Source organism: Euprymna scolopes, chromosome 36, assembly GCF_053919585.1.
Source record: "Euprymna scolopes isolate OS-2025 chromosome 36, ASM5391958v1, whole genome shotgun sequence".
NCBI lineage: Eukaryota > Metazoa > Mollusca > Cephalopoda > Sepiida > Sepiolidae > Euprymna > Euprymna scolopes.
The window spans coordinates 4,076,439-4,090,233 of record NC_136517.1 but is presented as its reverse complement, the minus strand read 5'-3'; the positions used below and the strand labels follow the sequence as shown (position 1 = coordinate 4,090,233).

The 13,795-nt window shown below is 29.4% G+C and overlaps 1 protein-coding gene across 14 annotated transcripts in view; it reads left to right on the top strand.

Moving 5' to 3' along the window:
* Positions 1–13,795, top strand: part of LOC145260287 (ral GTPase-activating protein subunit alpha-1-like) — a 476,501-nt gene that overhangs the window by 237,177 nt on the left and 225,529 nt on the right. For 9 of the 14 annotated variants that reach the window (XM_080118139.1, XM_080118137.1, XM_080118136.1 and 6 more), the window contains 2 exons: positions 1,984–2,165; positions 7,705–7,722. In XM_080118139.1, the coding sequence (XP_079974265.1) occupies positions 1,984–2,165; positions 7,705–7,722 (200 nt within the window). The remainder of the gene's footprint in view (positions 1–1,983; positions 2,166–7,704; positions 7,723–13,795) is intronic. The other 5 variants (XM_080118140.1, XM_080118128.1, XM_080118135.1 and 2 more) reach the window with 1 other exon arrangement.

Here is a 13,795-nt window from a genome sequence, read left to right as displayed (position 1 = left end):
GTTCTCTCTAAACTCTTTAACAAATGCCTTAACGAATCTTGCTTTCCTGGCTGTTGGAAAACTGATTCTGTGGTACAAGTTTAAAAAATCTCTGGCGAACGAACTGACCCATTAAATTATCGCCCCATTAACCTCCTCCCCCTTTTTGCCAAAATATTTGAGGCCTTAATTAATCAAGCTCTAGTCCACCACCTTACAGCTGCTAAACTTCTCTGACCACCAATATGGATTTAGGCAAGCCCGTTTTACTGGAGTAATCTCTGGACGTTTAAACCTAGCACTAGATAAGGCAGGGGATGCGAGGACAAGTAGCCCTAGATATATCTAAGGCTTTTGAATGGGTATGGCATGATGGTCTTCTCATGAAAATAAAATCCTATGGTATTACTGGACGAATGCTTAGCATAATTAGATCCTTCTTAAATGAGAGAAGAATCCAGGTTGCCCTCGATGTGCTTATGTTAAAAAAATTTAATATAAATGCGGGTGTGCCTCAGGGATCGATTCTTAGACCTTTGTTATTTCTGATATTCATAAATGACTTACCTGATAAAATTGTCTCTGAGATGGGTATATTTGCCGACTATAGCAGACACACATGGGGAAAAACTAATGAGCACATATCTAAGGTAATGGCCGAAACCTTAGAGAAGACCTTCAGTCTGTAGTAGAATGGGGTCAAAAATGGATGGTAATGTTCAACGCTGCAAACACAAAGCTCATTTCCTTTAATAATTCCATGAAACCTTATGAACCACCAATATCCATGGTTAGAAATACTTTACCTGAAAGCACTTTGTTAAAGCTCCTTGGCTTAACATTCACAGGAAACAGGAGTTGGAATAGATACATTGAGATCATTGCTAAGGCTGCTGCAAAGAAGGTGGGCTCTTTCTATCATGCTAGAAAGTTACTTATGCTTGAAAGTGTCCTGAACCTCTATAAAGCCACCATTTGCCCATGTATGGAGTATTGTTGTCAAATTTGGGCAAGTGCATCTGCTACTAGTCTCTCGCTCTTGGACAGGATTCAAGAGAGTCACCAACCTAACAGGTCCTGAACTGTTATCTAAACTTCAGCCCCTGTTCCATCAGCGAAATGTTGCATCCCTCTGCCTGTTTTACAAGTATTTTAATGGTGGATGCTCTGACGAACTACAAGCCCTTGTACCCCCTCGACGAAACCTGACAAGCAACGAAGTCTCACCCCTACACTGTCGAGATCCCTAGATGTAAGAAAGCCTTTTACTCTAATAGCTCCTTCCCCAGAACTGCAAGACTTTGGAATTCTCTTTCAGTTTCCTGCTTCCCCAACTGTACTGACATGCAGAAGTTCAAGTGTAATGTGAACAGACATCTTGCTGCTAAACTCCCTACATAGTACCCCTGGAACTTAGGTCCCTGATAGTAACCCCCTACATCAAAGTGGCAATGTGCCTTGTTTGGGGTGAACATGTAATAAAAAAAAACAAAAAAAACATATGAATCTAATCTTAATTACTTTGTAACTTTTCAAAATTTTTAAAGAATTTGGAAGCATTTAAACTGTCAGCAAATCTTTATGTATTAAGATTGAAAGTTATGGAAGCTATTTACTTTTAATAAATTGATAAAAATTGAAACTATATTATTTTAACCAAATTTATTATAACTTTTTTAAAATTTAGTTAAATTAATTGAATGATTAAGTAATATTTGTAATAAGTAAATTTAAGTTTCAAAAGAGTTTGCCTTCAGGGAGGGTTAAATTTAGCAAAATTTGTTTTAATTAATATTTTATATACACCCCTCAGCTTCATTCCAAAAATTGAATTTTAGAAAATATAAAAAATAAAAATGTACTGGGGGCAAATATTCAATCCCAGGTAATGCTGGGTTTTCCTGCTAGTATCATTTTTTTTCTTTCTTTTTTTGATTAAAAGTTTAAATGGATTATTGATTAAAATCAATATATTATCTTGATTTCCAATGTCACTCTTTTTAGCTGCTGCAATATATTGGTTCCACAAGTCCTGAGTGCCTCTTGATGCCGGGAGTCCAACTCAATATTCCTGCTCAAATTCCTGAGAAATTGAGTGACCAAGCTGAAGAGCTGATGACCACATTAGTGTTGCAACAAAAAGAAGCAGAACTCGATTATTACAATCAGCACAAGGCCGATTCACGGTAACTATGGACATTCATCTTTAGCTGTGGCTAATACACAATTCAGAATTATTTATGCAAAAACGTTTTCATTTAAACGTTTATAGTTAAGCACGACTGTTTTCTCTGCATTTTAAAAGAAATTATTATTTCTCTTATTTGTGTTCTTGTATACAGTGTGTCCCAAAATGAACTGACATATTTGTAGATCCAAAACAGATTAAATAACAATTAAATAAAGAAACTATTTTTATTTTTTTAATATACGTAGAATGCCATTTTATTTTAATTAGGTCAAAATTCATTTCTATTTCTGTATTTTTGCATTTTTTTAAATTTTAGAATACCCTAATGAATTTGATTTCTTTGCACGGTGATATTATTTGGCCCACAAGATCGTCTGATCTAAACCCCTGTGATTTTTTTTTCTTGGGATATTTGAAGTCAAAAGTATTCAGTCACCATCTTCGATCTCTTGAACAATTACAACGAGCTATTTGTTCTGAAATTGCTGCTATTTCATCTAAAATGATCCATCGAATTATTTAAAACTTTTGTGAACGTCTATAATCATGCGTTATGATGGGAAAAAGTTGCCTGATTTAATATTTAAGACGATGTCAAATAAAATGCTGTTCTACGTACATTAAAAAAAAAAAATTTTCATTTATTGTTAATGAATTTATTTGACCAACAAATATGTCAGATCATTTTGGAACACTCTGCATATATATATATATATATATATAAATAAATATGATAGCGTGTGTGTTCTTTGGTGTGTCACGCTTACGTCCATGTCGTTTAATTGTTATGAAATTCCATTTCTTATAATAAATAATTTTATCAAGAATTTTTCATATGTTTTGGTTTTGGTTTCGAATATAGCTGATGGCACTTAAATCATCTATTTTTTTTTTATAAATAATTTCATCAAGAATTCTTCATAAGTTTTTGTTTCGATTATGGCTAAAGGAACTCAAGTTATATTTTTATCACAGTTTTTATTTCGGTTTTGATTCAAGCTAATGCACCCAAGTCATATGGATATATTTTTTATTTTTGAAATCGCAACTTTATAATATATAAAAATTGATAGAACATTGAAAGAATTAAAATATCATATTTAAGCGTACTTTACGACTGGGTATTGCCGGGCGGTCCTGCTAGCTTAGATAAATACTTTTGCAGTGTTAACAAAAAAGCTACAATAATATCAGAGCGTCTCCATTTACACTGAACATCTACAGAATGCCAGTATCAATATATTACATATTAATGAGTCCCCTGTGGAATTTCCACAGGTCCCGCTAGTATATTATAATTCAGTAGATCATAAATATATGGCATAAAAAAATTTAAATATTATAAGCCAGCTACAAAAATCAACACTTGACAACGATTATCCATATATACACGTGTTTCAAAGAATCATTGTATTATAACTATTACATCAAAGTTAAACGTGAAAAATTTGTATAATGTTTTTACTCGCATCTTTTAATGCTATCATGGAGTTTGTTTTCCAGTAACTGATATTTTTTCCCCAGTTATTTCCCATGTACCAGTCTGGTTTTGTGTGCGTGTCTAGAGAGAGTAGATGAGGATAATAGTCCGAAATAAATAATTAAGATAAAAATAAATAGTACAAATTACTCATCTGAAAAGAATTCTAAATTAATTCAATAAAAAATGCACCTCGTTTTAATAGTTTACTGCAGTTTCACGTTTTTCAACATCAGAATTGTTGTCATAGCTATCAAATATGATTATGAAATTGGAAAAGTTGAGTTATATTTATTTATTTATTTTTTTAAATGTTTTTTTTTATTTATTAATATTTTTCAATTTTATTTACTGTTTTAATTATTCGGTCACTAATAAACAATTGTTTTTGTTTGCCTTGTTTGAACTTTTAATTTGTTCAATGTTTTCTTGTTTGTTAATATATTTGTTAATAATTTTGACAATTGAAACGAAAATATTTTATATCTTTTTTCATAATTTAATCTGGGCTTAAATAACAAAGTAAAAAAACAAGTGTTTGTGTTGTATAATGGTATTAAAAAAAAATGTAGTTTTGGTAAATCACTGTTACATACTTACCTGTCATGTCAAAATGAGTCAAAATTTTAAAAAATTACAAAACTTGAAGACTATCATGATTTTTGTAATGAAGATTCTATTAATTTTCTAATTACTATGGACAGGTATGTTTTTTTAATGAGTAGCCTGTGTTTCTTTTCTGTTTGTTAATACATTACTCAATAAGTTGTGGTCCTAACTAATAAAACAACTACTTCTACGCAAAATGTGATACACCAATTCATCTGCCTTTAATGTGATACACCGATTCAACCAATTTAACAATTTGATGCTTTTTTTTGTAAAAAAATTATGTCGTTTGGTTTCAAAATATGCCTCATTTTCCTTCATCTGATCCAAATATTTTTCTCTGGACATTCTTTTGAGGTTTACAAACAGCCAAATCTAGAGAATAGTTTGAGTGTAGAAACAATTCGAATTGCAATTCATGTAGTTTTATTATTGTTGTGATTAACTTGTGATGTATTGTTTTGATGAAAACACATTTTCTGTCATTTTCTACCTTCAAATGCACTAATAATGCTATATTTAATTTGTGGTTCTTCGTTTTGCAAGTTAATCGATTAACAAAATATCTTGCACGTCTCAAAATACAGAGACTAAAACCTTGCCTGCTGATGTTTGCATCTTTGATTGCTTTGAATGGCTTTCACCTTCTGCTCTCAAATGCCCATTTGATTCTCGAATTGTGAATCCAAGTTTCATTGTCACATATCGATGCAAAAACATTTTGTCGAAACAACTGCAAACAATTATTATTTTTAATTGTGAGTAAACACAACACGTCTCATTGAACACAGCTTCGAATTGACAAATATTCATGCAAAATGGTGAATAAACTGCCATCTGATATCTTTGAATCTTCTGCTAATTTATGCAATTTCAAAATGAGTTTGTAGACTTTTTTGTTTTCCGTAACAGTTGAGAATTTGAGTGACTTGAGCGTTCACCATCATTTATACCTGTACAATCACATTTAAAGTCAGTATTCCACCTCCAAACTCATGTATATGATGAATTAGTCTGAATAACACTAATGAAGCCATTGCTTTGCTTGAATAGTATTTTTTTTCATCAGAAAATCAATGTTTTATTACCATATGAAATTCAAATAATTTACAATAGTAGCTTCACTTTAAAAAACTAATAATCTGATTTGGCTGAGATTTTGATGTATACCATTTGAAAACTAGTATTTATTATTTATTAGTTGACCTGTTATTTATTGAGTGATGCATTAGAAGTAAAATGCTGAAAGTACAAGCACTATGAAAAGGGCTCAGTGGATTTTTAATAATGCACACACACACACACACACACATATATATATATATATCAGGGCTCTACGGACAAACTTATCTTTAGTTGACCTTTGACAACTAAATATTTTCGTTTACTAGCCAAACGCATATGATTTTTAGAATATGACATTTTTGTTCTGTGACGAGTATGTACATCATAAAGATATTTTTTTTTTTAACAAGTGTAATTCTAAATATACAACAAATTTTATGTTGATACTTGAAGGTATAAACATTCTAATTTCTTCAGATATTTTTTAAACAGCTTTCGTTAAAAAAAGAATATATTGTTCTATTAAACCTTTATTGTTTAAATAATTTAACTTTGTTATATATATATATATATATATATATATATATATATATATATATAAAAAGATGAAAAGATATTTTTCACTCAGTAGTGAGCTTTGGAAGATTGTAAGTGAAAGAAATACAATCGCCAAAAGATAAGCGTTTCATTATTTCTAGTCGCCACTTTGAAAGATTACTCGCAAATGCAACTGTTTCACTCGCAATGTAAAGCCCTGTATATATATATATATATATATATTGTTCGAAAACGTTGATAATATGAAATAATTTTAAAAAATAAAAATAACTGACATGTTAATATATTTGTGGAGATGAATATCAACAATTTATAAAATTTAAATTATTATTCTTATGTTGATTTATTTTCACGCTTTGGCTCATGTAACTTCCAACCTTCTTCGGGTGCAAAAGTTTTTAAACTTTAGAATTTTTTTCAAGATAACTCCTTTCTCTATTCATTTAACGCTACTTTTCCCCTGTTCAGGCGGCAGATGTTTTCTGATATTAAGCCAGTTCACTCTCTACTTATGGTTCAGTAGATCAGCTGTCTCCAAATTCTACTGTGTTTCAAATTCAACTATAAATAATCAACCCATCTACCTAATCATATCTGTTGAAACAAGAACAATCTACCCCTCCCTCATGGATTCAATAAAAGATTTACGTTTTTACATTTTTGAGATAAGGATTTGCTATTCGTATTATTTTTATAGAGGTCCTAAGTAATTTGCAATTATATTTTTCGGTTACCCATACTAACCGCAAGGACCCGTGGTGCAATGGTTAGAATACTTGGAAAAATCCAATTATAAAAGTGATATTCTCCTGAAGATTGAATGCTTAATCTTCAGTGTGGGTGATGGAAAAATACATTTGCGAATTACTTAGGACCTCTGGCTGACAGAACAAGTCATGTTACCCCCATTAACTAAATGAAAGGTTTCATTCAAAATTCCATGCAGATTCCTAAGTTTGACAGAAACATTCCAGAGTTCAACAAGATACACCCAAAGAAAGTTAGAGATTACATTGATGAAATGTTATGAAACTAACACGCAAGATGAGAACAGTTTGAAACTTCAAATTCAACAGAAAATATGTTTACCAGAAAGACCAGTTGATAATAAGTCCTACACCATCCACTATGACTATGAAATTCGTACAACTACATGCATAGAAAACTGAGCTATTAAACCTGACATGGTGATATGGGACAAGGAGGAGGAAGAAGCAACCTTAGTAGAAGTTAGTGTCCCCAATGATGCCGGGTGAAACAAAGCTGAGAGGGGAAAGATAACCAAAATACCAAAATCTTATGTACGACATGAAAAGAAACTGGAATTTTAGGAAGATCTCTATGATTCTATTAATTATAACAGCAACTTAACTGATAGAAAAAAAAATTCAAAAACTACCTGGCATATATATCCGGTGAACCAAGTGCAAGAGAGATTCAAACAGTTGCATTTAAAGGGATGGTTAGAGTATAAAAAAAAAATCTCTCAGAATGTATAAGTTAGCAAGTAAATATCTGACATCTGGTCGGATGATTCATTTGCAACAAGACCGAAATAATGAGAAAATAAAAACAGAAAAATTCTCTAGTTTGAAAGAATGCAGTCAAAGTGGGTTGGAAGTTATATTGTCCGAAAAGTTCAAATGACAACCAAATTGAAAAGAGTCAATAATAATTAATATATTTTTTAGTATTTAGTTTTGATTTTAGATAAATCTCTTCTTCAAAGGAGAATTCTGACATATTGAATTGTTTATTTGTGTGTGTTTGCATATAATAAATTACGTAAACCTGTTTTCCTGGTTTATTTTATTGTGTTCAGACGATCTGAGGAAAGGCCGTAAGTGACTTTATATTTCCACAGGCTGGGTAGGGCGATCACGTCCAGCTAGGGGATGTGTTACCCTGGCTCTTTTTAAAATTTTATTTTTTGACCTCGTGCACTGTAGAAACTTTTAACACTTGCTTCTGTCTGTCTGTTGTCTGAAAAAAAAAAATATGATTAAAAGTATTATGTAAATCGGCATCATTATATTTGGAAAAAAATGTATATTTTGAAAACAAAACAAAGCAAAAAAAAAAGGTTTGTGATAAATTTTATAATTTATTGAACAATACTTTTGGAGAAAAAAAATCTTTTTCACAAACAATTGAGACAATTTTGTTTTATCATTTTTGTTTTATCATTTTTGTTTTATCATTTTTGTTTTATCATTTTTGTTTTATCATTTTTGTTTTTTTTCTTTTCTGATTCTTGTTTAGAATTTGACTAATTTAAAAAAAAAATACACAAAATACAAACAAATATTTATGATATATGTACCTGTGACGGAATGAAGGCATCATGTTCCAAAAGTCATATAATTAATCAAGTATTTTTTTTTAACTTACAAAATCAAAATTTTATGATGAGTGGAAATGGGAGACGCTAGTCGCCGTGTTGTATTAAAATGTGGTTAAAATTAAAGGGCAACAATTCAATTTGACTACAGAGATTTTGTTTGTATTCAAAATAATGAAAATGTTTAATCCCTAAAAATGATAAAATTTTGATTTTCTTTGTTAAGAAACTACTTGATCAATTTATGATTTTTGGAATATAACCTCTTCATTCCTTGATGGGTATGTACATCATAAAGATTTGTGTTTTTATTTTTTTTAATTATGTAGAATTCTAAATAAGCACCTTTTTAATATTATTTCCAGATATTTGGTTTGGCACATTGTGTCAATTCCGCTTTTTAAAGAAAGTTGAATGTTTTATCTGATTTATCCATTCCTGAAAATTTCCAAAATATTTTTTAAATAGAATAATGACGACTCTAACATCTTATCAAGTTTTGTTTTAAAAATATGCATTGATATCGCCTTTAAAAAAAATATAATAATGAAAATTATATATCCAATCGGATTTTGTCTAAATTGGTCAGCTTTTTCTTCATTTTATGCAAATCTGTTAAATAAATTTTTTTTTTATTCTGTCAGCATTTTTGCTTCACTTTTGATTTCAGTTGTAAAAAATTTATTTCTTCATTTAAAAAAAATCAAAAAGAAAAACCAACAAAAACTTTCTCAACAAAAGTGGTGGTGGGGGTGGACAGCATGTTTGTTAAAGCTTGTTGAATGTTATGAAGGTATGACATGTTAAGTACACATTAATTATAGAAGCTGTAAAGTTCCCGGCCTACCCTGCTTCCAAACCTTTTCTTCTTCTTTAGTCAAAAGTGGTGTCGGTAATGGTGCTGGGAATGGATGTATGTTTAACTGGTTCTTATTTACTAGTTGTTCCTTTTCAATGTTTTTTTTACTTTCATTTTAATTTTGTTTTTTTTTATCGCTGCTGTTTTTTTTTTTTTATCAAATATTTTTTTTTAAATAGGATTTAAAATTTTTTGTTTAGTCCTTACATATTACATTTTAATTATTCTAAATGAACGAATAACTCGTTTTAAATTTAATAAATTATGCTTACTTTTGTATGCACACGTACAAATCTATGATATTTGAAAATAATAGATGAAAACATGTGCTTGCTGGTCGCATTATTAAAAAAAAAAAATTTTTTTTACCCCCCAATCTTTTTTTTAAAACTTAATTTTATTCATGATGTTTTTCGTCTAAATTTTTTAATGAATAAATTAAATGATTTTATTTTATTAAATTTTTCTTTTTTTTACCAAAAATTATTTTTTGTAAATTTAATTTTATTCATATTTTTCATCTAAATTTTTTACTGAATAAATTAAGTTTATTTTATTAAAAATTTAAAAATCATGCTTTATCATCTTCATATCTGATTAAATAATTTTATAAATAGAAATTACGCTTCTTTTGGACATTTTGTTCTAAAAAAAAAAAAAAAAAAATTATATACCAGTTGTATCGATTGATTTCTTAGATGTAAATCTAATGAAACTTGCGTGATTATTATCAATGCAGCACAGAGCTGGTATATAGTCTGTTCATTATACAAACATTATTGGTTACATATGTGCATACATGTTTCAGTAGAATTACAATTCAAGGATAACATCTCATGAAACCAAAAATGAATTGATATTGAAAAGGGAGTCAAAATTACATTGGTTTTTATAAGATACTAGCGGGGGGGGGGGTACCCGGTGTTGCCCGGGTGTTTGGAGGTGTGTGTTGGGGGGAGGGTTTAGATCAAAACAACCCTGTTAAAAAAAAAAAAAACGTTGGTCGGGTGTTTGGAGGTGTAAAAAAAAAAAGGGGGTAGGCTCGAACCGAAGCCTTGACGCAAAGGTGGTAACGAAAGGGAAAAAAAAAACGCAGACACCTAACCATCTTGGCCACAAGGGGAGAGTAAGTGAAAGCTGTGTTAATTTATCGTTTGTAAAGTGAAATTAGCAGGTGCTCGAAAGTTTAGTCGCGTGATGTTTGACCTTGACGCGATTTGCGCTGCAAGCCAGTTTTTGTTTCCCCCGCCCCATCATTCACTTTTTTATACTGAAAAGCGAAAGAAACACGTGGCAATCGAAAAATCTGAAAAAAATAGCACGTGAAAGTCAGGCAAATTAAATACACATGCGACCCCTTTTTGTAACTTGTACATATTATCATTTAGACAGAATATAAAAAGTTTTAAGAAGAAGCAAACCAACTGAGAAGCCTGGCAAAAAAGCCTTTTGCGGACATACAGGAAAGTGCATACACACACACACACACACACACACACACACACACACACACGATATCTACTTCATTGTTAGGTTGCAATCATGAACTTATCCAAATAATAGGAAAAATGATCAAGTAAAAAATTAATTAGTAATGAAAGTAAAAAAATTAATTAGTAATGAAAGTAAAAAAATTAATTAGTAATGAAAGTAAAAAAATTAATTAGTAATGAAAGTAAAAAAATTAATTAGTAATGAAAGTAAAAAAATTAATTAGTAATGAAAGTAAAAAAATTAATTAGTAATGAAAGTAAAAAAATTAATTAGTAATGAAAGTAAAAAAATTAATTAGTAATGAAAGTAAAAAAAATAATTAGTAATGAAAGTAAAAAAATTAATTAGTAATGAAAGTAAAAAAATTAATTAGTAATGAAAGTAAAAAAATTAATTAGTAATGAAAGTAAAAAAATTAATTAGTAATGAAAGTAAAAAAATTAATTAGTAATGAAAGTAAAAAAATTAATTAGTAATGAAAGTAAAAAAAATAATTAGTAATGAAAGTAAAAAAAATAATTAGTAATGAAAGTAAAAAAATTAATTAGTAATGAAAGTAAAAAAATTAATTAGTAATGAAAGTAAAAAAATTAATTAGTAATGAAAGTAAAAAAAATAATTAGTAATGAAAGTAAAAAAATTAATTAGTAATGAAAGTAAAAAAATTAATTAGTAATGAAAGTAAAAAAATTAATTAGTAATGAAAGTAAAAAAATTAATTAGTAATGAAAGTAAAAAAAATAATTAGTAATGAAAGTAAAAAAATTAATTAGTAATGAAAGTAAAAAAATTAATTAGTAATGAAAGTAAAAAATTAATTAGTAATGAAAGTAAAAAAAATAATTAGTAATGAAAGTAAAAAAATTAATTAGTAATGAAAGTAAAAAAAATAATTAGTAATGAAAGTAAAAAAATTAATTAGTAATGAAAGTAAAAAAATTAATTAGTAATGAAAGTAAAAAAATTAATTAGTAATGAAAGTAAAAAATTAATTAGTAATGAAAGTAAAAAATTAATTAGTAATGAAAGTAAAAAATTAATTAGTAATGAAAGTAAAAAATTAATTAGTAATGAAAGTAAAAAATTAATTAGTAATGAAAGTAAAAAATTAATTAGTAATGAAAGTAAAAAAATTAATAAGTAATGAAAGTAATTTTTGAAGAAAATTAGCGAAAATTGAGTTTTGCTAGATTGGCTTAAGATTTTCAGTTTTCAGTAAATATTTACCTCCCTTGTTACAAGTCGAATTCTCCAGTTTTTTGCTAAACTCAATTTTGATTGTCTTCAAAAACTGTTTTCATTAATAATTAATTTTCTACTTAATTTTTTTCTAAATTCTTGGATATGTTCATTATTGTGACATGACAATTAAGTAGATTGCATTCGTTTTACTTGAAATTTAATATTTTGAATTTCAAATTAATAACGGAGAAAAAAGGTTTAGTTTTTTTGTTTTTTTTTTTTAAATTCGACATTTATTTTAATAATATAACAGAAAAGCTTCGCAATGTCCTCAGTGTATTTATTTCAATTCATGGTGCCTTTTAACAGAATCTCTAATCACAACTGAATAATACCCCCAACCCCCCCAAATAAAAAAGCTTTCTTCCCAGGACCCATGAATGAGAGAGAGGGGAATGCAGGAAGGAGTCCCTTCACTTCTTTCTTACTTAATAAAAAGTTCAGTTTTTGTATTTGTTAGCTTTATTTCATTTTTTAATTGTTGAAAAATATATTCATTTAAAAAGAATTATACATTACTCAAAACAAATTAGGCACAAGGTCATTAAAAAAAGTGTTCGGAAGGAGATCTATTGTCATCCTTGTCACTGTACCTAATATTTGTCTATCATTTTCATAGCTAGAATCTTCAATCACCATAATATTGCATTCACTCCAGGAATCGTCCTACTTAACATCCCAAATCGATTTTTTTAAATAAATAAATCGTTTTAATGGTAGTCAGTCGATCTACAGGTTAAGATTTTAATAAAAGTAGTTGAGAAATTACTTGAGTTCATCCGTATTGAACCAGTTGCATACTCACACTTTCACACACACACACACACACACACACACAGATAAAATAGCAGATCATACATCATATCATGCTGTGATTTAATATTAATTTCAAGCAAAAAGTTTCTGAAGAAAATTATTAGTATGAACAAAATTCAAGTTATTAGATGAATCATTTTCAGAGATAGTTGTCAGATAAAGGCATAAAAAAAGACATTTTAGATAAGCAACATTACTGTCCATGGCGATAGGATGGTAATGCAAGCCAAAACTTGGAACTCAAAAAGTTGAATGCCGAGAAAATTTGGGACAAAACTTGGAACTCAAAAAGTTGAATGCCCAGAAAATTTGGGACAAAACTTGGAACTCAAAAAGTTGAATGCCCAGAAAATTTGGGACAAAACTTGGAACTCAAAAAGTTGAATGCCGAGAAAATTTGGGACAAAACTTGGAACTCAAAAAGTTGAATGCCCAGAAAATTTGGGACAAAACTTGGAACTCAAAAAGTTGAATGCCCAGAAAATTTGGGACAAAACTTGGAACTCAAAAAGTTGAATGCCCAGAAAATTTGGGACAAAACTTGGAACTCAAAAAGTTGAATGCCCAGAAAATTTGGGACAAAACTTGGAACTCAAAAAGTTGAATGCCCAGAAAATTTGGGACAAAACTTGGAACTCAAAAAGTTGAATGCCGAGAAAATTTGGGACAAAACTTGGAACTCAAAAAGTTGAATGCCCAGAAAATTTGGGACAAAACTTGGAACTCAAAAAGTTGAATGCCCAGAAAATTTGGGACAAAACTTGGAACTCAAAAAGTTGAATGCCCAGAAAATTTGGGACAAAACTTGGAACTCAAAAAGTTGAATGCCCAGAAAATTTGGGACAAAACTTGGAACTCAAAAAGTTGAATGCCCAGAAAATTTGGGACAAAACTTGGAACTCAAAAAGTTGAATGCCGAGAAAATTTGGGACAAAACTTGGAACTCAAAAAGTTGAATGCCGAGAAAATTTGGGACAAAACTTGGAACTCAAAAAGTTGAATGCCCAGAAAATTTGGGACAAAACTTGGAACTCAAAAAGTTGAATGCCGAGAAAATTTGGGACAAAACTTGGAACTCAAAAAGTTGAATGCCGAGAAAATTTGGGACAAAACTTGGAACTCAAAAAGTTGAATGCCCAGAAAATTTGGGACAAAACTTGG